This window comes from Pleurodeles waltl, chromosome 3_1, assembly GCF_031143425.1.
Source record: "Pleurodeles waltl isolate 20211129_DDA chromosome 3_1, aPleWal1.hap1.20221129, whole genome shotgun sequence".
NCBI classification, from domain to species: domain Eukaryota; kingdom Metazoa; phylum Chordata; class Amphibia; order Caudata; family Salamandridae; genus Pleurodeles; species Pleurodeles waltl.
This window is the reverse complement of record NC_090440.1, coordinates 1,632,487,833-1,632,513,500: the sequence shown is the minus strand read 5'-3', so window position 1 is coordinate 1,632,513,500 and position 25,668 is coordinate 1,632,487,833. Positions and strand designations below refer to the sequence as shown.

Genomic DNA, 25,668 nt, shown 5'->3' with positions numbered 1-25,668 from the left:
GTCGACGTGCAGAGACTAGGAAGAAGATTTCCGTCGAATGCTGGCGCCATGGGAGTATTCATTAGGTGAGGAATCCACAGGTAGTTGTATCCATCAGAAAAGCCAGGTTCAGTGCTCCAGGATCCTATCACCAGGTACCAGAAAAAAGAACTGAGGCAACTGCCACCTGCTGAGCATGATGCAATACTGGTGGTCTCTGAAGCCTTAAAAGCACAGTCACTGTTTTCCACTCCCATAATAGCAGCCTATGGGGCTACACTGCCTTTCTATTCTTCATCTCTTACTTTATCAGAAAAAGGGTTTGTGAAGGAGATTTGGGGTCTGGTATAAACATTTACCAGTGTGTTTTAACTCTTTTTTCTAAGTACAATCGGAAGAATTAAACCACTGAAGCCTGTTTGGCTATGCGGCATTTTATGCTATTTCTTAAGTGTCCCTGCAGGCCTTCCTGAAGCAAGGCGAACGTCTACACTTAAGAAGAGACTATTTAAAGATGTGCTCTGGGTCCCTGCACATGGGTGGAACTATTCAATGCTTATGACTTCAACACAGATTCCCCTACGAGAAAACTAGAGTTACAGGTAAGAAACGATTCCATTCTATCCTCCTCAGTTGCTTCTCTCTGTCTCCTCCTCTAGATGTTTTAGAATCACAATCTACTATACTGTACTTCAGTTTATTCTGGTCACTCTTGTGAAAGAGTGTCACTTCACGGAGTAAGGTTTTTATTTACTTTACAATTTCTGAGTACAGCCTGGGTGAAGGAGGTAGATAGGAACACTTAGATGTTGAAAGGCATTAGACATCTGAGGATAGCAGAACACATGTAGAGGTAAGTGTTGTTTGCCCACTTGGGCTACATAGATTTACAGTTATTTGCACAGAAATAATTATGTGGGATTGTACTGGAAGCGACACGTATTTTTTATGTTCGAGTTTAATTTTTGTTATGTATTGCAGCATATACTTTGATTTGATTTGTGCATAAGGAATTCGATACAATGTTTTATGTTGGGAAGAATCTATAGATTAAGCTCATTTGGGCTATGTGGGAACATTTAGTAGTGTCATGACAACATATGAATTTAATATTTGTTGAATGTTAGCCTGGACATGTTTTGTTTGGACTCAACAAGCATAAGGCAATCTCAACTGTGCAAATAGAATATAGCACACCATTTAAGATGGATATGTAGTTTAACTATAGAAAACCAGTCCTCCATTAATGATTTTGAATTTTGCACAAACATTTTGCCCAAGAGGTATTTATGGCAACATAGATAATCTGTAATATAATGTGAATGAAAATCTATGTATTGATTGGAACGGAAAAGCATAAGTGTAAACGAACTGTAATTATGTAGGTACACCAAATGCAAAAAGAACAGATGATGAATGGAATGCTGAACAATGTTAAACATTCACCCCCAGTTCCAGATCTGGGCCTAAATCCATTGCTTTTTTTTTTTGGCCCGCCACACCATCCCAGTTTGGACATAGCCATATGCAAATCAGTCTTGACCCTGCTCCCCATGGGAACAGTCCAGCCCGAACTGCCAGGCCAGGCCCTCCTTGGACCAGAAACAAGCATCCTGGGACCATCCTCTTCCATTCTTTGCCACTCTCCTTCTACAGTACCCTAGTAAAGCTCACCCGGCTGTTCAGAGCTTAGTCCAATGTGTGACAAACTCTGCCATAGCTCAATTAGCCACTTACAGCTGGAGACGATTCAGTAAAGAGCCAGATTTTCTTACAGACCAGTTTAATTCTTCAACCTTGCCTTTTGTAGCTTAGGGCCAACACATGTTTTTGTGGTAAAATGTCACATGACATGTAAACACTTTGGAACTGATTACAAGTGTGCCATTAAATTCAGCAGGAGTGGCTCACTGTACTTTTTAGAAGCCCAAGACGACCGGCCAAAAACATACATGCGCAATGAGGGGGAACGCTGTGCACTCCCCGTCAGTGCTAGTCATCACCAATGCCCCGCCCCTTTTACTACAAAATGATAAACATAGTTTATTATAGTTTTTTAGTAAAGGGTTTGCAGCTGCTGCTGCCGGCGAGGGGGTGACACTCCTCCTCCCTAATGAGGAGCCGCACCTGAAATTAAGACCCCTTCTTAAACTCCTGTTTGCACAAGAGTTGGAATTATAAGCTATTCTGAAGTTGTCACACCCAGTAATTACTTGGTGCAATAAAGTCTGCATTCCCCGCTAACTTTCAGCAAGTGAAATCTAGTAGGAAAAAAAGGCCTAGTAAATACCAGTGCATACCACAACATGTGGATTTTGATGCAATAAGGATCAAAATCTGTAGGCTATGCCCCATATTTGGGATAAGCAAAACGTATTGCACCTGATAAATTCTGAACCCATAGGTATCAGATTGTAATGGGTGTGATGAATACTGTACACCCTGCCGAGGCATTCTTACACAGATCCAGTGGTATCAGATTGTACTGGGTGCAATGAATTCTGTACACCCTGCCAAGGCATTCATACACAGACCCAGACTGAGGTAATCTGGTTTACAACATGCTTGCACTAAATGGACAGTGTAGTGTGATACTGAGTTGTACTACACAAGTACGGGGTTTTATTACTGCTTTAAATTACTGCTCCGATCCTCACCAGATCTCCTCATCCCCAAAAGCACAATACAAATAAACATTTCAGTATACACAAGCCAAAACGTTAGACTCTGACAAGCTTGTTTCAGGGATTCCAACTACCTCAAATTAATATAAGTTAGGCTATCTGCCAAGGCAATGTACAGCATATGTGTTTCCAGGCCAAAGGTCGTTGGGCATGGGATTTGGTTTCTTCCAGAGGTTTTCCTTAAGTGAGTGATGGTGTTGCACTACACCAGTTGCTAAGAACCATATGATTTGCACCAGGTAATTTTCACTTGGTTTGTTAATTCATATATATTTGAAGGTGCTAGATTAAGCAGGGATTGAACATTCTCAATGTCAAAGGACCAGAGAGGCCTACGTTACACCTCTGTACATGAGATATATATCTTAATAGGATGGCATTTTGTGGGATCACTAAGAGTAGATACAGAGCTATAAATAAATCTAACAAATCAAATTATATAGTTGTTGGTTTACAGTTATACAGTGTGTGTGCAAAACCTCGAAATAAAAGTCTGGCACAGTAAATGGCTGCTGACAAAATGCTTTGATTTTCTTGAGGCAAAGCTGTAGTCCAATAACTTGCAAAGAATGTAGAATTTTGCGTAGAATTCCTTTGAGGGCAGAAAAAACAAACACACTCTTTCTACACTACACTTGAATACTTCATTCTCAAAATCAAATGAGTTAAAAAAAAATTACAAAATATTACAATCTGTTTCGTGTAGAATTTAAAATAGCCCACATAATGCCAGTATAGTCTATAGTTTATTTTGAGATGAATCAACAACTCTTTGCTCATAAATACATGTGTTGTCTATATTTTAAGACCACACATTATTTTAGTTAGCAAACTCACCTTGAAAGAAGGATACAAAGTTCATCCAAGTTACTAACAGACCATGATCCTCGAGGAATTTCTTGGCGACACTTGGGTGTGAAAGAATATTAATAAAGTCACTAACAAGTGGCCAATAGGTGTTGTTTTTCAAGAGCGCTTCACCACAGTTTACAACAACATGGAGGCTGTTTTCTTCATCTAAAAAAAAAAAAAAAAAAAAAGAATTATTAGTCACTCTTGTAGCAAGTGCTATTTTATACATATACATGTAAAAGGCAAGGGGTGTTTAGTGTGCATATTTATAGATCACTTTGCTAAAGTACGCAATCAATCTATACACTCATTATGATAATGAAAATGTCTATGAAAGTCAATCCAAACAGATACAGTCAATATGATCAGAATGAAACAGCTGAAAACTCAAAATACAGCTAAATGTCATGTCTACAAACAATATTCTGCCCAGTTATATATAAGAGAACATTTCAACCAGAAAGCAATTATTAAAGGTTAAGCTGCAGATCCATTTTGTATTCCTCCACAGATAGGGCTAATGTGGGAATAGTACAGAGCAGCATAGTATATTACATTTTAGTTGGGTACCATTACAAACTTAAGTCGCAGCTTCTTCTGGGCTCAGTTCCACAATCTTTTAGAAATCCCTTCAATTATTATAGGCTTCCGCCGTATATCTATGCATGCGATGCACCAAAGAATGATGAGAGAAGGGAAGAGACAAAGGTTCTTATGGACTTCTTCTGAAAGGCCAGTAGGTCTGTGTCCGAGTGTGCTAAGCTGGTCTTAGTATCCCTCCTATGCTAGACTCACCAATATAGTAAGAGCATTCAGGTTAGGCAGAGAGGTTCATATCACTTTGATTTCCAAAAGGCTGGCAGGACTATAATACAGCCATTCACATATACTACCAGGAGGCTAGAGTACAGTGGTTGTCCGGGCCAAGTCAAAGCTGATCACACATCAGGTGATTCCGTTTGAGCATGGTCACCCATAAGTTATATGAGGTCACTAAATCTAAAATGCTCGTACATTTGAATAAAAGTCACTCACGTGCAAAGGAATTGAGCAGAATATCAGTTTCAAAAGGGACACAGTTAGTCTAAGGTTACGTCTTTGTTTCCAAGAGCCCAGTGGGATGTGGTGAGGTAGAGAAGGTCAGTGCTTTAAAATGTCAATTTCTCTAGTAGGCAGGTAAGGCTCTGGCAAATCTGTAAAATGACAGGTCAATGCCTTTGGGCGGAGTTTAGGGTTTGAGTACAACCAGTTCCATGTTTCACAATCTAGCATGTAGAACTAAATACTAGGTCCAAGTAGAGATTGACCCTCTAGACTAAAAGCGCAAAGCAAACAGCAATACAAAGAACATGACCTCGCTTTTCATCTTTAGAACAAGAGTACCTTAAACAAGGTCAGGCCCGGCATAGTATCATACCACAGAACTGTTCTTAAAAGTAGAACAGGGTTAGAAGTGAACACAATGATGAATCATGCCCAGTGTCAAACTGGTAGAATAATCAGTCCTGGGGCTCAAAGCTCTGCTCAGAAGACCATGGCCGGCGCTATTAAATGTCATCACGCAGACTACCAAAGATGCACAATCCATCTCATGCCTCTTTAATCCACTGCCAAAACCCTCCTATCCCTTTATGTGACTCTTGCGTGTTCTTGCTTTCTCCCATTGTGATGGTTTTCCCATCGTTCTCCTTCTTTCCTCCTTTATGTGTTTTTCTCAAGCTCTCAGAAATCATCAGTGAGGGAAAATAAGTGCCAAACTCTAAAAATGGTCCAGCACCCAGAATTACGTTGGCAGAAATAAAAACATAAATGTGGTAATCATAAGACAAACCCTGCTATAAGGACTAGGGTGCTGCAGGCAGTAATGCATTTGTGAGCCCAGCAGTCATCTACAAAAAACATACTTGGATCAGACATTGCTTAACAGTCTGCTTAATTTTGTCCAATTCTAGCAAAATATATGCCAAAGACTCATCATGCCTGGGGATTCCATTATCTGAGTGGAACAACAAGCAAGTAACAAAAAGTTAAAAGAACATGTCTCTGCTGGGCTTTGGGCACCTCATGGACTCCCTTAACAAAATGATAATACCAGGCTGAACCTTGTTCTCATCATAACATTAGCAAGACCAACCTATAAACTAGTTATCAACTACCAACCTTATATCAGCCCACCTACCACTCGTAACCTCAGGTAATCACCCCAAAACACACAAGTGTGACAAGGATCCAATCTCAGCGAGATATCTGGAAAAAAGGGACCAGGGAGGTATTCAAGAGTTCAAACAGGTCAATGCCCCTGGCTGGCCAAATCAAAACTTTGGCTACAACAGCACCTACTAAATACAAACTGAGGGAACTTGGCAGCAACATTGCATCAAAACCTTGCAACCCTAAAACACAAATCCATATTGAAGCACATCAGCTACCAAAAGGATAAAAAAAACAAATACACACACCACCCAGCCCCCCATACCTAATCACCCATCATGCAAACCAGACTGCTCTTGGGCATTTCAGCACAGGAATTTCAACATTTCAAAGCCACTGCCAGTGATCGCCCTAAGATAAATTCAACATACTAACTTTATGGGCAAATGGGAGGGCATAAGCCTCTTCCATCACCAATATTATGGGTGGCAACCTCACCATCTTGCATAAATGTTTAGTAAAGCAGACTGGCCATATCCTGCTCAAGCTTTTGTCCTCATACACTGCTTCAATGCTAAAATTGCTAAATTCTGAACAAGATAGTATCAACCTGTCACCACTAACTCCCTCTGCAGGATATTATTGGCAGACACTGTTGAGGTCCTTAACACCTTCCTCCCTTAAGGCAATTCATTTGGTCTATAGAAATGCCACAATAAACATTATCCTCCAAAAAAAGACAATGCCAACATTATAACAATAATCTAACAAACCTGAGCTGCTAATTTCATACCTCCAATACCGAATCTTCCAGTTCCAAGTAAGATCCTGGAGAAGTGTCACCTTGCAACAATTTCAACAGTGTATGGAAGCTGTTGAAAAGTGATGGTTAAGGACAACAGTAGTTGATCATCAGTCAATATGTAAGGGCCAGGAAGAAGTTAGCCAAGGACCAGCATGAACAGGTAAAAGATCTCCCACTGCCACTTTTTCTCTAGAGCAGTACAAATGAGGAAATACAATCAACAATTACAACAAGTGGAGATAAATATATGACTATATAAAGACAGGATGGGAGAGCGGTGTTCAAGGGGTAGGGAAATGCCATTATTAATGGAGAAACCTGTTGAAAATAGCAGGCATCGGTTAAAAGCTTGGCACAGATAAATGGGTGTGTTCTGTTTCTGTCAATACTGCTGCATCTGGCGCTACTCCATGTCAGCAAGCGCTACAAAGCATACAGCCTTTCATCACTCTAAACTGGAGGTTTTGATATATTTCTGGGCAGGAACAATGTTGTCTTATCTCTGATGTAACAGAAAACAATGAGAGCATTGCACAGCAGCTCTGGAAGAACCAAAGAACTATGTTTGTACACATCCGCAATTAAATGGTGACTAGCTTTCTTCAGCATTCCACAATTAACGCTTATTAATGCTTATTTCTGCATGTAAACTCTGCTCGCAATTAAAATCCAATACTCCATTGGCAAAGTTCAGTTTGGTAAGAGGAGAAAGACTACTTGTACATCACTAAATGAAGTTGGAGGTCATCATTAGATGGAATTCAACTTTAGATTTGTTAGATAAACTCCTTGAGAAACATCAAGGTCAAAGTACTTACTGCATGTCAACAAAGCTTGCTTAGTCTACTGGTGGGACTGCCTCAAAAGTAAGCCAGTGGTAAGTGTTTGTATTACTACGTAGGCAGATAGCCCTGGGGGTAAGCTGGAAGTACACTTTTGAGATACTATTACAAATAGGTCTTTCAGAGAATACTTTCAATGAGTGGCCTTATAATTTGTTACAGAAGCATCCATGCCTTTCCTATTCAGCTTTCAGTAGAGATCCGAGTTCTGCACTCCACTATCACTATCACCTTTTGAAGTTATACCAGTTCCAAAGCACCAACACCTTTAAAAACATGATGCCTTACTAAAGTGATAGAGATGTCCCTGAGAAGGTTAGTTAGCCAGGAACAATTACTACAGCCTATAAATGCTCTCTTTCAAAGTGTACAATAAACAGTGACAGGTAGAAACACAAGTGGGACTTGTTTATTGATCATATATATTAACAGTTGCAAGGTGTTACAACTAATGTGATGTTTGTTCTCAATTCTATTCCAAAATTGTTACTATGGTTATCCCCCAAAGTATTTTGAGTGTGCTGCACTTCGTTGGGGGAGAGGGGGTAGGAGAGGGGGGAGGTGGGGATGCACACATACAATTTAACTACGGTTGAAATGAAGGAGGTTTCTGAATAACAGAAGTGTATCATTCAACCCTGTGCTACCCGCAGAAGAATCAAAGATGGAGCCATACAATTACAAATTGTCCCAGAGATAACGAGAATACAATACTCATGTGAAAACTGAAAAACAAGTGGGAAATCAGATGTGTCTTGGGAAGTAGGCAGCTGATGCAAAAGTCGGAAACAATACAAGAGAAACTTTTAAACCACCATGAAGTTCCTAGACAATGTGAAAAGAAACCTACTAAGACTCATAAGGAGACCACCCGAGGAACAACACTGTAAATGAACCGTGATACCAACCTCAATGAAGTGCTATGTCAAGCGGAGCATGACCCATAGGATAAGAAAGACAAGTATGTGCTGTGAGGCCGTAGTCAAAAGGCTTACCGGGAAAGAAACAACGCTGAGACTCCGAAGCCACAGAAGTGGCTCCCAAGAGATGGTGGGAAGAGGAACTCCTCTCCACAGCTACACACTGTTACGGCTCACAGGGAAGGACGTTGATCCCTTGTGTGCCATAAGGACTCTCACTTCCCAGTTAAGAGACAGTGAACGAGGGAAGCAGAAGGAAAAAATATCTGGGGCAGTTGGAATATGTTTTAAGGAAAGAAGGTAGCCAAAGTCTGCACGCAACAACCTTAAAAGATTATCATGTTTCAAAGGATATCCAGAGTGTTAGATCTGACAGCCTTAGGGTGGTTACCCCTAACTTTTTGCCTGCTTCCCTCCACTTTTTGGATACTGTTTTTGCTGGTTTTAAGACTCTGCACACCTTATCACTGCTAACCAGTGCTAAAGTGCATATGCTCTCTCCGTTTAAACATGATAACACTGGATCATACTCAAATGGATTATTTAATTTACATTTAAGTCCCTAGTAAAGTGCAATATATGTGCCCAGGGCCTGTAAATTAAATGCTACTAGTGGGCCTGCAGCACTGATTGTGCCACCCACTTAAGTAGCTCCTTAACCATGTCTCAGGCCTGCCATTGCAAAGCCAGTGGGTGCAGTTTCAATGCCTATTTGACTTGCCATTTACAATTACTTGCCAAGCCTAAATCTCCCCTATTTCTACATAAAAGTCACCCCTAAGGTAGGCCCTAAGTAACCCATAGGGCAGGGTGCTGTGTAGGCAAAAGGCAGGACATGTACCTGTGTAGTTTACATGTCCTGGTAGTGTAAAACTCCTAATTTCGTTTTTACACTGCTAACATTAGGGCTGCCCTCATATAATGTTTGAGTGGTAGCTGCTAATCTGAAAGGAGTAGGGAGGTCATATTTAGTATGGCCAGAATGGTAATACCAAATCCTTCTGACTACTGAAGTTGGATTTAATATTACTATTTTAGAAATGCCACTTTTAGAAAGTGAGCATTTCACTGCACTTAAATCCTTCTCTGCCTTACAATCCACGTATGGCTAGGTTCAGTTGACAGCTCCCTTGTGCATTCACTCACACCCCCCCCAAACACCGGATGCTCAGCCTCACTTGCATACATCTGCATTTTGAAAGGGTCTTCCTGGACTGGGAGAGTGGAGGGCCTGGCACTTACATGTCTAAGGACAGTAGCCTGCCCTCACACAAAGGACTGCCACACCCCCTACTGGGACCCTGGCAGACCGGATTGAACTGAAAGGGGACCTTGTGCACTTCTAAGCCACACTCCCCCACTTCAAAGGCACATTTGGGTATTTAAACACGGCCTCTGCCCCTACCAACTCAGACACTTTCTGGAGAAGAGAACCTGAACCAGAACCTGCAACCTGCCAAGAAGAACTGCCTGGCTGCCCAAAGGAGCCACCTGACTGCTTTCTGTGAAAGACTGCTGCCTTGCTGCTCTCTGGCTGTGCTGAGAAGTGCTCTCCGAGGGCTTGGATCAAGCTGGCCTTCTGTTCCCTGAAGTCTCAGGACCAAAAATACTTAAGTCCTGCAAGAAGAACTCCCTGTGCAGCTAAAATCAATGCACAGCCTGCCAGAAATAATGCACAGCCTGTATCGCAGTGAAAAATTCACTGCACGCCGAACTGGAACGACGCAGCCCGACTTGGCAATGAAGATCAACGCAGTGTAAGCGTAGCAACTGGAAATTCGACGCACTGCCCACTGGATCGATGCACAGACGAGCCGGAACGACGCAGCCCGATTTCCAGAGAGGAATCGAAGCAGCGCCTGCAGTGCAGTAGAATTTTCCACGCAACGCCCACCGGATCAACGCAGCCCCTGTGACTTTGTCCTGCCAGTGCATGGTTTCAACGCATCGTCCCTGGGGTGCCTGAAAACCCCGCAACCCGAAGAGGATCTCGAGCGCCGGAAATCGACACAAAGCTTCCCTGTGGGAAAAATAGATGCCGCATCGCCGTGTGCAGCCTCAGAAATCGACGCACACCTTCCTATTTTCCACGCATCGCCTCCTCTGCGGAGATTTTGAAGGCAAACCAGGTACTTTGTGCTTGCAAGAGACATTTATTGCTTTTAAGAGACTAAAGACACTTTATATCATTTTTACAGTGATATTTCAAAATATACTTATTGCATTTTAATCGTTTTGACCTGCATTTATCTATATAAATATGATATATTTTTCTAAACACTGTTTGGTGTATTTTTGTGGTATTCTACTGTGATATTGCATGATTTACTGCACAAATACATCACACATTGCCTTCTAAGTTAAGCCTGACTGCTCAGTGCCAAGCAACCAGAGGGTGGGCACAGGATAATGTGGATTGTGTGCAACTTACCCCTGATTAGAGTGAGGGTCCTTGCTTGGACAGGGGGTAACCTCACTGACAACCAAAGACCCAATTTCTAACAGAGAGGCCTCCACGCAGCATTTAAAACATCATTGAGTAGGATCAGTAAAGAATTTTAATCAAAGTGGAATACAATTTTAAGTAAATAATCTTTAGGTTTAATTATCGAAGAACTTGCAAATATATTAAGCGAACTAGAGGATACTAAAACACAACTAACCAAGCAGTACAAATTAGAGGAATGATAAAAAAAATAAAACGCAATGATATGCAAAAAATGAAAAAACAAAAAGGTAAATAGATTTCACAGAGACACTTATGACCATAAAAACAACAAGGTATATTCATGGGCAGACAGCTATGCTAAAAGAAAACAGTACTAAACACAGGAACATCAACTGATGTCAAAAGCCAGTCCGAAAAGAGCATACCGTCTAAATTGCGGCGATCAAATATTTTGAAACAAAAGAGCACCCGTACAATTCACCAACAAAATCCACCAATAATTCACCCATTTACTATCATACCTACCAATTAGATGGATGATGAGAGTGAGATACCATTACCAAATACCATTACCAATTCCCCCCAGATTGTTTTTATTCACACAACAAAACAGAGCAAAAGGACAAAGAAAGGGTGCAGAAGGCAGACTGTTAAGAAGCAAAACGAGTGCCTCGTAATTAACAATTCCAATCACTATCTTTCCAAAGGTGAATATAAAGCCCTGGTGAAAAGCATGTCTTTTGTGACTAACTAAAACACTAACAAAGCCTGAAATTATGGACAGCTTCTTCAAATTCCCTACATTACGCTCTTTTTGTCTAAACAATAGATCTTAAAAAATAGATTTACAGTCTTCTGGAAAAAATATCTAAGTTTATGTTACCCAGCTGCAATATGTTTTTGGATGGTTTAAGAGCTTTTCTGTAATGATTTACAGTCAATGAACACGGATTATTCAAGTAGACTCAACCGCCTCAATACAAAATAGAAAACAGCTCTACAAAAGCTTATAGGTAATCCCAGAGTAACTATTAAAATGGCAGACAAAGGACACATGGATTTCATTTATTTTTATATATCTGTAGGAAAGTGCCTTTTTGTATGGTCACCCCTACACCCTTTTCTCCATTGCTGTTGGTTATGACTCTGAAAGTGCACTGCAGCCAGCTAACCAGGCCCCAGTGCCAGTGTCTTCTACCTAAAATATGAAGCACGTAAATTAGTAACCCCAAGTGGCAAGGACTTTAACCTGCTTTTAAGCCCCTGGTAAATGATACCAGTGGTATCCAGGGCATGGGAGTTACACAGATCACCAGGACCTGAAGCACTGATTCTGCCCCCCTGAGTGACCAAAGTAAACAGAGACAGTAGTTCTGCCATTGCAGACTGCACGAGCAGTGAAAACCGCTCAAACTCTACTTTGCCCTCACCATGTCACAGCATTATTTTTAATATATGTCAGTCACCCACTAAAGTAGGCCATCTCAGCTCAGGAGGCAATATATCAGAAGTATGGACATGTAAGTGCAAGTTTATATGTCCCTATAGTAGCCTCTTTCCATTAAAGGGTACTATAAGTGGTCAGGTAGCCAGAGGAGAACATGTGCTGACACCTGGGCATCATCAGGTAAGCCAGCTCCATTATGGTACCAATGAAAAGTGTAATTCTTGGTATTAAACAACGTGTCTCATCAAACCTGACTTGTTTCCCAAGTCGGATTTAATGTGACATGCAGCCAGGTAGCTACCTTAGAGGTTGCCCACCTGGTTACCTAAGTCCTTCCTGTGCCATGGCTGACAGCCTGCAGCTGCTGCTGTCAAGACACGAAGCTGACCCACTGCCAGGAGGCGTGAACACCTCCAGTAGTCAAAAACAAAGTCCTGCCTGGGAAGGAGGTGTCACCACACTCCCTGGCAGGGTGGCATGTGAAGTGGGACATCAAGGCAGTGAGCTTCAAAGCCAATACCGCCTCTGATATGCAAGCATGCTTTCTCCCAGTGGGGCTACCTGGTTTGTACATCTTAAGATGAGTTCTGGTATTTTTAAAAGTGGCAGAAAGGAGGCTTCTGGGTGGAAAAGGTGCCACACCCCTCCGGAAATGGTCACCTCAGGGGCAGATTAGCTGTTGGGACTAGTAGCCCACTGACTACCAGCACCCACACCCCCAACTCTCCTAAATCCAGAATTTCAGTGGCTCCCCTAGCATCAGAACCTCAAATCTGACTGACTTGCAACAAGGGCAAAGAGACCAGAGGTCTGCGACCTCAAGACCTGCTGAAAGGAAAAGGCACCAAAGACTGCAACTGTGGCTACCATCCTGCAACTGCACGACTGCGACTCGTCCTGGACTAGAGATCGGTTTCAAAGGAAAGAAGAACCCTCTGCAAGCCAAAGGCTTCTCTAGAACTCCCTTGGACTAGAGGTACTAGTCGCCTGTAGCCAAACATCACTCCTGAAACCAAAGAATCACTGGCCTTCTGGCCTGCCAACGAATCGCCAAAAGTAAATAGTCTAGTGCATTGTGGGAAATGTAGTCCTGAACTCTAGCAAATTTCAGGTAGGTACTGCTTTCCCCCATGCTCAAGGACGGTGAAAAAAATCAAAGGCTAAGGTTGCTGCTATCAAAGGTTGTTGGTGGCCATTTGGGCTACCACTACTTTTGTTCGACCCTGTGCCTCGAAGGAATCGTGCAGCATCTTCAAGCCCCCGCCTCAGTGGCCCCATTGTCGAGATTTGGCATCCCCTTCCTCACCAGCACCGTCCAAACAGCAAAACCAGCACCCGGGATCCCGCATTCAGCACTAAGGACAGCCAGGGCAACTCTGCACCCCGGCCCTACAAGCCAGGTAAAATTCAACTGACTGTCTGACCTTGAGCTTGGGACCACCATCACCTTATCATCCAGTAAATCCTGAATTCAACCTGCACGTGACCGAGATAACTAGTGTATGAGTATGAAGTATGAAATGTACTAATTAGCCTTTCCTTTAGAAATCCATAACTCCAGGTATACTCATCCGATTGTCTTCATTTAGGTGTCTAAAACTGTACAAAAATCTGCTTTATTTTTTTAATAAACTGGTCTCGGATTAGATTTGGGTCGTGTAAATTACTTATCGTCCATGTTGGTACTCTGAAATGCACATGTTCCTCTAGTAAAGCCTGACTACACTGTGCCATACTACCAGGACGGAGTCAGTGATTTATTAGTGTTGCATAGTGAAGCCTAAACAGCCTCACTGTGTAATACCCCACTTTCCTACAATATCCGTACCACACACAGGAGGCAGGGAAGCAGCTGAATGGGCACTGCTTAAGAATCCGCCACAAGAAATCTCACTTGTATATTTTTTTGGAACCACTACACTTCATTTTTTAACACAACATTTTTCATGATGATAATTTTCAAATACAACTAACTGGGACCTCCATGGGCTATGAGGCAGTACAGTCATACGCGAGCACCTATTTATACAGATTTGAACTGTTGTCAATTAAGAAAAAAAAATACTAAGATGGCCTTCAACTTTGAGGAACATAGATTACATTTGCACGATCTGGACCAAAATTAAAAATTGAAGAAATGATGACCATATCATTTTTATTTAAACACCAGACGAGACACTATCAGTTTTTAGGATGCGAGTATCACCAAAGGTATAACAAGTGAAACACAGAATCATAAAGCAAACGTTAACAGGAAAAACATGTGGCACTGAATTATACATAAAGCGATGGATGAGAAACTTGAATACCAAAAATAATAAGGCTGCATCCCAGTTGATCGTTATTTTGCCCACTATACCACCTTAGTTTGGACTCAGTCGATATGCAAATCAGTTCTGACTCTGATCCAATGGGAACAGTCCATACTGTTCTGCCAGGCCAAGCTGCTGTTTCTTTCATGTAAGGCCTTCGGCTACTGCCTCACAGTCACATGCTTGGCTTCCGTAAGCTAGCAGCCTGCTTGACAAAGCATTTCATTTAGCTTGTTTTCACAGTTCATTTGCAGTGTAATTTCTCAGGTAATCTCCTTCAGATTCTTAACATGTTCTCCTAACTGTCTAGGAGCTCGGTGATGGTTTCATAGTCTCACTCGTGTCGTTTTCGACTTGTTCTTTAGGTGCCTATTGCACATCTGGGTGACTTCCTAAAACGTTTCCGATTTCCCCCTTGTTTTTCAGCTTTTGTAATTTGGTTTAGAGCGTGCAGGGGACCACTGGTTTCTGTGTGCCTCTAGGACATTTGTAATTGTGTGACTCCATTTTTGATTATTGTGTATGTAGGAGATGGTTACTTGATACCCTCCTGTAACTAATAAACCTACCTCCTTTGTTTCCTCCACAGAATTGGACTGTAAGTCTGTTCCTTCACCTGATGAAGAGGTGCATGCTTGAAATGCACTAGGGATAACCAATTTCGGAAAGAACAGAGAGTAAGTATTACATTCGGTGTAATACCTTAAAACCGTTAAGATAATCAACAAACAAGGACCACATCTGTTTCTACCTATTGCAATAAACTGCGCTCTTTCAAAGAAAGCCTAAATAGCCTGCAACTGTGGTGCCTGACCAATGAAATCCCTAGGCAGGACGGAGTATTTTAAAGATGTACACAGATGGGATACAGTTGGGGCTATTAACACACTCTTACTTATACACTAGCGGTGAAATACATAGGCTCACCATAAAACCAAGGGTGTGCAAATAAGAGTAAGGGAGCATCGAATAATTCTGAGATGAGTAAAACATACCTGAAGGATAGATAACAGACTGTTAGGGAGACCCCTCCTTTTACGGTAATAAAAGATAAGCACTGCCTGCTCAAGGTCAGAGCGCCTTATAGGGTAATAAGGCAAGTCCCGACGATTTGTCAGTGTGTGGGCTGTTTTTTGCATGTTTGTGAGCCTGTTTTATGGTCTGCTGGGCCAGATTTTACGGTTGATTTCCTGATATTAAAACCATTAAGTCTCCCATACCTTGCAAAACTAATATAAAGCGTGACTTTGTAAGTTCAAAACGTCCCCAATTCGCAAACACGGGCCACGTTTTCAGCTATCTAATTTACTAATGAGGGCCACTTTTATTTTCAGTCTGACCCTGTGCCTGCTGCTGTCAGAGCCGTTATTTAAACTCGAGTTTGGCTAGTTCGTGCCTGGTTCAAAAGTGTTTTAGCAAAGCAGGTATGAATGTGAATGACAAGAGGGGGTGTCTGGCACCAGTTAATGTTTAGAGGTTAACTGAACACCATGAACCTCACCTAATTAAAAAAAATATATAAACAAACTATGACCTACTGCAAATAAACAATTAAATTCACAGCTCGGATTATAATAAAGTACTACATTATATGACAAGGCTACCCCGTATTTATATATTTACTTAAAGAAAACAAACTGTTGCAATACTGCTATAGTTAAGTGAGGAAAGGATTTTTGATGGCTAGTATCTCTGGACCACTGCTAAACTTGGTGCACAAGCCAATCGTCGGCTAACCTCATTCCTTTCTGGAGCCACTACAATATTGTAATCCAGTGACTCTGGGGAGGTATTAAAGTACACGAGGATATCAAATGCCAAGTAGGATTGCATACTCGAAAGAACTGAAACAGTCCTTCTGAATGTTTTGGGTAGATGGCATATCATAACAATGTTTACACCCTGGTTTTTTAAGTCTTTATTCATCACTTGACAAAGTCAACCATATCGTTCTCAGTTGTATTCAAGCGATTATTCAGTGGTATGGGGCAAGATGTGCTTAGTTCCTTCTTCAGTGCCCGTAGGTAGCACAGCTCCACTTTTTAAACCTAAACCCGATGCCCACTGATCTCAGGCATCCCTCAGTGGTCCATGATTCCAATTAGCCTGATTAGCATCAATAATGAACCTTTGGTGCATCTTCAGACCTGAGATTTCCATTTATATGTGCTTGCCAATAATATCCAGATTCTGCGCCTGTTTAATTAAGTTCTAGGTAGGCCTACTGTCAGCTTTCCAATCTGTTTGATAGAGGATCGGTACTGGATGGTTACCTACTGGTATACACTTCAAGAGAAGCCCACAATGATTTTGGCAGCGATGACTATGGGGCCTCGCCTTTTTACCTCACCTACTAGGAGCGTGAACTACACTATTAAAGATATAAAGTCTAAATCTAAATTCAAACATATGATGCCACATCAGCATGTTGACAGTAACAAAAATATCTGAAATAGATACTACAGTGCCTAGCCTAACTCGTACAGACGTTCTGCAGTGAAAGCATTAATCCACACAAATAAGAACTATGACAATAATCCAAACAATATGAACAATCCAAACAAATTTCAAACTTATCTTCAGGCCAATAGAAAGGCCAGTGTCCATCTGACCCCCAGATGCATATAAAAAAACCTGTTGTAGTAACTCATCTATGCATGTGTTAGAGGGTGTGTGATGCAATAAGCATCACATAACCACTAAAACCGAAAAAATCACGGGAAGTATTCAGATATTTAATTATTTCTACTATATGCACGCCTTGAAAAAATGCAAGCTACAGTTTTCCTCTTGGGAAAGGGTATTAACCACCAAGGGATATCTGGCCAAATGAACATAAAGTATCATAAAGCTGATTTATAAGCCTACACGGAGGTACTCAAGGAAGTACTTTCAAGGAGTTTTAAATTTTTTAGAGAGTTCCAGGGTCATCAATTCATAATAACATTTTATTGCACTTTGTTTGTGATACCAAAAGTTTAAATCTTCAAAACCATTGTGTGTGAGAAAAATATAGAATATGAACAGGCAAAAGATAAATGTTCTACATTTAAATAGCAGGTATTTTTAACACTAAATCAACAGAGAAAAGAAATAACATGAACGTACCCTGCAACTCGCTCTTTACAAGGCAACTTTCCATCATATAAAGGAGAACCGTGACCATAATATCTAGAAGCTGGCACTCTTCAGTAACTTGACGGGCAAGCTCTTCATTGCTAAATAACTGGACGCTGATATGCACAATCCTGTTTGACATAGTATCTGATTCATGGCTTTTCTTCAGTGTTTTCATTATGAATGCATAATGCTGAACAAATGTTTTAGTAAAGGCAATCTGTGAAGAAGAAAAAATGCAAATGGTTAAAAACGGCAGTTTCTTATAATATTTAGATGAGATTATGAATGAAAAAACGGAGAATCGAGAGGTGCTCCGCCTACGTGTGTGGGTTTACCGTCAAAAGGAAGGTCCGCTGTTAGAAGTAGTGGCTCTCTGCTGCTTTCTTCCTTTACAAGTTGTAAAGCCGCCCAACAAGAACTGTTAAGACTCAGCGTGCGGGAGGTTAATAAACTATAAAGCGATGCTCACACCGCCAATGAACAGTTTCTCCACCTACTGTTAAGGGCAGGTTTGGAGCAAGCTGTTCAAAAAACTGCAAGTTAATGGGTGTTTGGGAGAGTGATAAAAGGTTTACTTTCTAACCCCACAAGCTCCCAAGAGAATCTGCCGTCACTGACAGAGCAATACTGTAGTAACGATCAACATCAATAATGGCACAAGTCAGATCCTTTTTGGTTTGGTGCAAGCAATTCCTCATTTATTAGGCAATCCTTCAGAGAAAGTATCAAACACATTAATAGATATATTGATCATTATCCATGAACAAGATTATTCACTTGAGCTGACTAGTTGATTGTCTGGGTACAGCTCAACTTTTCAGTCCAGCATCAATATGTGGTCTACTTATACAAATTTGTTAAATAGTTGTTGGTCTAAAATTGTGTTACTGCGACCTTGTCTTTAGGCAAAATGCCATGCCACAAAAAACAAGAAAGACACAAAAACATTTTGGGAGGGCAAAAGGTGGTCTAGACTCCACTCGCTAGGGTGGATCGTCTGAAACAGGGAGCAAGTACCATGCACATTCCATGTGATCTTCCTGCCATTTAAGTCTAAAGAGCTGCATATGTGGGCAAAATTAAACGAAGAGCATGGTATTCTATGCACAGGTAAAGCCTGGGATGTATTATGGACAGGACACAGGCCCTGCCACGTCAGTACAGCACACAAAGAAGGACCTACAAACCATGTTAAAACAACATTACATACAGGGGATGGCTTTAAACCACTACCTATGCACTGAATAAACAGGGTTGGCTGCAAACTCTACCATGTGAATAAAATGCCTGGTGTACTGTACATAGCTGATTCTCTGTGCACAGGTGTACTGCATACAGAGCTTCGCAGCTAAGACAGGCCTGTACAGAGACTGGTTGTAGGATGCAGTGGTACTTGCAGGGTCTGACTAGGGGCATCGTCTATGCAAACCACAGGTCAAAATACATAATTTAAAAACCCTGAAACCTAGTGAGAGACATTACCATTTTCTACTACTTTACTCACTAAGCTTATAAAATAAAAAGAAACCTGTTCTCAAAAAATCCTTCACCTGAAAATAGTTATATTTAAGATCCAAAACGCCTACACCACTAGAATGTACCAGTAACGATTAGTTAAGCTACAATAACTTGGGCGTCATAAACTTACAAATGACATCATCAATGACAAGCACTGAAGGCTACATCAATGACTTTATGGATGATATCATCTATCACACTGCTTTGCATTTGAAACACAGGTGGATTTGGCAATAGTGCAAATGAGGCATTGCAACAAGATGCAATATCTATACACCATGCACAATCTAAACCTCGCATAGGCCGCTACTTGTATGTATGGTGAAGTCATTTGCTGCAAATTTACACATGGTAATTTGCAACTAGTGATACAATGAATTATGTATTGCTCGGCTTCTTTCCCGTCAACTCAGAATACAAATTAGGGAGGCTGTGGAGATCTGCATAAGGCACTGGCCCAAGGACTGCTGGAATGCTCAATAACCCCCCCCTAGAGTTAACATCTTGGATACCTTGATGCGAGCCCTGACCTTGTCAGTCACCCTGTAGACCTTTTGTTTCATGGGTCCCTAGTGTCCACATCATGTGTGCACAAGTGTGTGAGCCCTGGGTTAAAGGAGAACAGGGAGGCCAACTGTCCCAGTACCTGACGACAGTCCCTCTGCTGCTCTGCAGTCAGGGAGGGGGGAGAGGTTCACTCCTTTTACAGACCCATCTTTTTCTCCTGCAGACAGGAGATCAGGAAGAGGCTTGCTCATATCCTCTACCCAGTCATCTGTAGCTAGAAGCATGGACAACTCTGTCCGCTCAAAGTGTGGCTTGAGCCGGTTAACATGCAGGGTTCCTGGGAGTCTGCAAGTCCACCAGGTAGGTGACCACTCTTGCGCTCCACCACCTCAAATGGCCAAGTCCACTTGTCCTGGAACACCCTAGGCTTCACTAGTGCCATCACCCACACTTTCTGACCAGGTTGAAACTCGACCAGAGTGGCATTCTGGTCATACCAGTGTTTCATATCCTCCTGGCTTGCTTCTAGGTTCTCCTGTGTGAGACTCCTTAAGCTGATAGTCTGGTTTCTCACAGCCAGCATTTAACTGAATATATCCTGCAGGGGTTTACTAGGAGCTTTTTCCAAAGCCTCCTTTACCAGAATTAAAGGTCCCCTCACAGAGTGGACATAGATCAGCTCAAAAGGACTAAAGCCAAGTCCCTTTTGAAGCACCTCCCTGTAAGCGAACAGAAGGCATGGCAAGAGGACGTCCCACTTCCGCCTCAAGGGCTCTGACAGGCCCATGATCATGCCCTTTAAGGTGCGGTTGAATCTCTCAACCAGACCATTACTTTGGGGGTGGTAAGGTGTGGTGAACTTGTAGGTTACCCCACACACCTTCCACAGAGACTTCATATAAGTTGATATGAAGTTGGTACCCCTATCAGACACCACTTCCTTGGGGAACCCCATGCGGGTAAAAAAATCCCATGAAGGCACGGCCCACCACAGGGAAGTGATTGATCTTAAAGGAAAGGCTTCTGGGTACTGGGTGACATGGTCCACCAAGACTTGGATAAACCTGTTGCCCATGGCTGTCTTGGGATCCAGGCCCCACATTGTCAATACCAACACTTTCGAAGGGGGCACTAACAACAGGAAAAGTTTGGAGGGGAGCTTTACATTTCCCCCCACTCTTGCCACTTGCCTGAAAAGTTGGGCAAGACCTACAATGAGCATTAGAGTGCCTGCACATCTGGGGTCAACAGAAGTGGGTGACAAGCCACTTAAACGTCTTGTCCTGACCCAAATGACCAGCTAAAGGCACATCATAAGCCAGACCTAGTAGGAAGGCTTTGAAGCTCTGGGGTACCACCAGCACACGGGCTGACCCAGGCCTTAGGCTTGCTGTACAGGAGGCCATCCTCCCAGTAAATCAAATGTGATCCAGGCTCCTTGCCAGACGCCTGGTCTGCAGCCTGCTGCCGCAAACCCTCCAGAGTAGGGCATGGCTTCTGTGCCTCACAGAAAGCTTCCCTGATGGGCCCCCCTTCCTACTGCCACTTTGACAACTCAGGGACCACACCCAGTTCAGCCACCTGTTCCCCTGTAGGCTCCAGGACCTCCCCCTCAGGTTCAGCCTCCTCCTGGACCGTGGGAACTTCTGCGGCTAGTTTCCTGCGCCCCTTGCCTTTCCTCCTCCTGTTAGGCTCCAGGGTCTCCTGATCACCCTGACGGACTGCCATATACCTGGTGGATACGCATACCCACCCAGGCAGACCCAACATCTCCAAGTGTGACCTTTGCTCCACCTCCTTCCAAGGAGAATCCTCCAGGTCATTGACAAGCAAACAATCTACAGGCATGGTTGGACTCACAGCTACCTTCAAGGAACCCTCCCCCTCCCCCCACCCCTCTGCCCCCCCCCCCCATTCAAAGGAAACCTGTGCCACTCTGCACAGGAGCTCTGAGTTGTATACCACAACTACTTCGTGAAGTACCCAGGGATCTATCTGCTCTTTAGACACTAGGTGACTCCTAGTCACACTGGCTCCTGAGTCTCTCGGAAAATGGAAGTAGGGAAAAATCCAAAAAAAGAGAAAAAGCAAAATCACAAGACAAGTAGTATGTGGTCTCATAGTGGTTTGCACTGAAAACAGTAGTGTACACTTAATCACTGTATGTCAAGTACAAATACAAGCCCAATTCCAACCGCTGATCACCAATGTAAGAAATTGAGTTTTTGGTTGGCAGTCAGGTTACCCCCTGTCCAAGCAAGGATCCTCACTCTAATCAGGGGAAAGGAGAATCACCCTCGGTAACCCTAGCTCAACCCCTTGGCACAAGCCGGCAGGATTAACTTCAGAGTCTAGGTGTAAAGTATTTGTACCAACACACACAGTAACTCAGTGAAAACACTATAAAATGACACAGCACAGGTTTAGGAAAATAGGAAATCTTTATCTAAACAAAACAAGACCAAAACGACAAAAATCCAACATACACAAGTAAAGTTATTAATTTTAAAAGCAAACTAGTCCTAAATCCTTTAGTAAACAGTAAAAGCACTGTTAGCGTTAAAAAGTACCTGGGCAACGTCAAAATAACAGACATGGTCGAGTGTACGCCGAAAAAGGTTAGCGATGCGTCAATTTCTCACCCACAAGCGAGACCGTGCGTCGTTTCTCCTTCTCTGGTCGGGTCGGCGTGCGTTGTTTTCCTTTCTGCAGGAGGGTGATGCGTTGATCCGGGCAGCACTCAGGTCTGGGCAAGCTTTGCGTTGTTTTTCCGCGCCCAGCAATGTTTGCGTCAAAAATCCTGCTGCACGGTATCAGCAAAACTGTGCTATGTGGGTTGCGACGTTATTAGCCTCCGTCAGTGGGTGTTGTATGTCATTTCTCCAGCTGGGTGCATCTATCTTTCTGCCGCAAAGCAGGCTGCGCATCGTTTTTCAGCCGCGTCTCGAAGGTGCGTCGTTATTTTCCTCGCACAGCAGTCTGTGCGTGGATTTTCAGTCTTGGTCTGCCAGCTTCACCTTCCAAAGCCCTAGGAACTGGATAGGGCACCACTTAGCAGGACAGGAGTCTCAGCAGAGAGTCCAGGTGCTGGCAGGAGAAGTCTTTGATGGCCCCGAGACTTCAACAACAGAAGGCAAGCTCATGACAAGCCGTTGGAGATTTCTTCACAAGCAGGAATACACAACAAAGTCCAGTCTTTGTCCCCTTGCAACGGCAGAAGCAGCAACTGCAGGATATCTCCACAATCCACAGTCACAGGGCAGGGCAGGGCAGCACTTCTCAGCTCTTAAGCTCCTCTCCAGGCAGAGGTTCCTCTTGATGTCCAGAAGTGATCTAAAGTCTGTGTTTTTGGGTGCCCTTCTCATACCCATTTTGGTCTTTGAAGTAGGCTTACTTCAAAGGAAAGTCTCTCTTGTTTGTGAAATCCTGCCTTGCCCAGGCCAGGCCCCAGACACCCACCAGGGGGTTGGAGACTGCATTGTGTGAGGGAAGGCACAGCCCTTTCAGGTGTAAGTGACCACGCCTCCCCTCCCTCCTAGCACAGATGGCTCATCAGGATATGCAGGCTACACCCCAGCTACCTCTGTGTCACTGTCTAGAGAGGTGCAAACAGCCCAACTGCCAAACTGACCCAGACAGGGAATCCACAAACAGGCAGAGTCACAGAAATGGTTAAGCAAGAAAATGCCCACTTTCTAAAAGTGGCATTTTCACACCCACAATCTCAAAACCGACTTTACTAAAAGATGTATTTTTAAATTGTGAGCTCAGAAACCCCAAACTCCACATGTCTATCTGCTCCCAAAGGGAATCTACGCTTTAATCATATTTAAAGTTAGCCCCCATGTTAAACTATGAGAGAGATAGGCCTTACTACAGTGAAAAACAAATTTGGCAGTATTTCACTGTCAGGACATATACAACACAGTACATGTCCTACCTTAAACATACACTGCACGCTGCCCACTGGGCTCCCTAGAGCCTACCTTAGGGTGTCTTACAAGTAAGAAAAGGGAAGGTTTGGGCCTGGCAAGTGGGTACACTTGCCAAGTCGAATTGGCAGTTTACAACTGCACACACAGATCCTGCAGTGGCAGGTCTGAGCCATGTTTACAGAGCTACTATTGTGAGTGGCACAACCAGTGCTGCAGGCCCACTAGTAGCATTGATTTACAGGCCCTGGGCACCTCTAGCGCAATGTACTAGGGACTTGCCAGTAAATCAAATATGCCAATCATGGAAAGCCAATTACATACACATTTTATACAGGAGCACTTTCACTTTAGCACTGGATAGCAGTGGTAAAGTGCCCAGAGTAACAAAAACAGAGTCCAGTACACATCAGCAACCTGGAGAACAGAAGCAAAAAGATAGGGAGACCACGCCAAGTCTAACAAATACATACTGCCAATAAAGGCCGCTAGTGCTCCGCCACAAATAAATTATATTTTTTAACATACTGAATCCAAGCGTTAAGACAGCAGTTCCACTGTAGCCTAGATGTCTTGCAAAGAACATATAGAGGACAAGGCCTGTTTTTCTCTGTCAGCAAACATAAGTGATAAAATACAATAGTTTGCAGACACTGTGAAGTGAGAAATGCTGCAATGCTAGAGGTCATTTAATGTCAACGATGATTCATTTATGATGTCTTGTGCATTGCTGAGAGTGACAACAACCATTTTGGGGGAATGTTATGTTTAATATATGTATGTATGCATGTTTTAGTATTTTTGAAGCTTAACTCTAGCTGGCTATAAACACAATGCTGTACAGTGCCCCAGAACTAGATGAAGGGTTCAGATGTCAGCATCTGGGCGTTCCTTCAAGGTTGAGATTTCAGTTTCTTTCCTGAATTGTAGGAGGTTCGGTTTTGTTCTGCTGTCAGAGGAATGTTGTTTCAGATCCTATGAGAACGCTTGTTTAAACTTTTTGTTTTTTCACTTCCTTCAGTGTTTAGTCTCTACATTTCGACTCAGTCGATGCTCTCACCCTCATATGTACTCTGTAGTCTCGAAAGGGAATCACTGCAATGTATTTTAATGGTTCTACTCCTAACTTTTTATCATCACTAGTTTGTATGTATGGGCATCTTAAGGACCTAAAACATCCCCCATCGCCTGCAGAGTCCCCCAAAATTCCATGCTCTCTTGTGTCATCTGCAACCCTTACATGGGGCCACATGGTGCTCTACTCGCAGGTAACAGCATTAACATTTACGATTATGCTGATGATATACAACTCCACTTGAAAGCCTATTTGCTGCAGGTATCCAACACCGCATACACTGCCTGCACATCTTTCAGAACGGATTGTCCAGTGCCTACATGAGGCTCAACCCAAACGAGGCAGAATTTCTGTTATTTGGCTAGAACAACAAACAAGAAACAGTACAATCTGAGATCAATGTTATGAAACTTGATTTCTTTGGTCCTCAATTTTCACTGAATGCCATGTCACTTTAATTCACCCTTGACATCAACCTCATCCACAAGGAATACATTGCCAAAAAACAAAGACAGCCTCGTACCAACTCTCCTCTGCAAATAAAGTAAGCCATACCTTCCAGAAAGCAACTTAAGAAATGCTGTTAAAACACTTGTACTCTTGCATCTGGGTGGTAGTAAAGCCTGCTCCTTGACCTTTTAGACTCAACACTGCACCTCTTGAAGATAGGCTACTGTGATGCTATGTGTATTTAAACACTGACTCCATGTTTGACCATCGACTCCATTTTGAGCGAGTGATTACATTTTGTGCCCTGCTACAGTTGCAGGGCAGCTCAGATGTTCTTTCACACAAAAATTGTTTTCCACATAGAAGTTGTTTTTCTCTTCTCATACCATGCTGGAACGTATTATGGGGGATGCGGAACAGATACATTGCACAAGGCTGAGAATGTTTTCATTAGAGGAAGGTACAGCCCTGCCTCAGAAATAAGCATGGGGAATCTGGCCAGCTCTTTTGCATGTTTTCAACGCAGATGAAGTACAGCCAGCGTTTAATTTCATAATAGAATGAAGGGGTTTTCTAGAAATCTCTCCTTGAGCTTGTTTTAAGGTACAAAAGATGGAGACTTGGC

General features: G+C 42.7%; 1 protein-coding gene across 4 annotated transcripts in view; it reads right to left on the bottom strand.

The window, feature by feature from the left end:
- Nucleotides 1–25,668, bottom strand: part of UBR3 (ubiquitin protein ligase E3 component n-recognin 3) — a 1,605,611-nt gene that overhangs the window by 1,252,119 nt on the left and 327,824 nt on the right. For all 4 annotated transcript variants that reach the window (XM_069225311.1, XM_069225312.1, XM_069225313.1 and 1 more), the window contains exons 8-9: nucleotides 17,550–17,778; nucleotides 3,501–3,680 (exon numbers count right to left, since the gene is read on the bottom strand). In XM_069225311.1, the coding sequence (XP_069081412.1) occupies nucleotides 3,501–3,680; nucleotides 17,550–17,778 (409 nt within the window). The remainder of the gene's footprint in view (nucleotides 1–3,500; nucleotides 3,681–17,549; nucleotides 17,779–25,668) is intronic.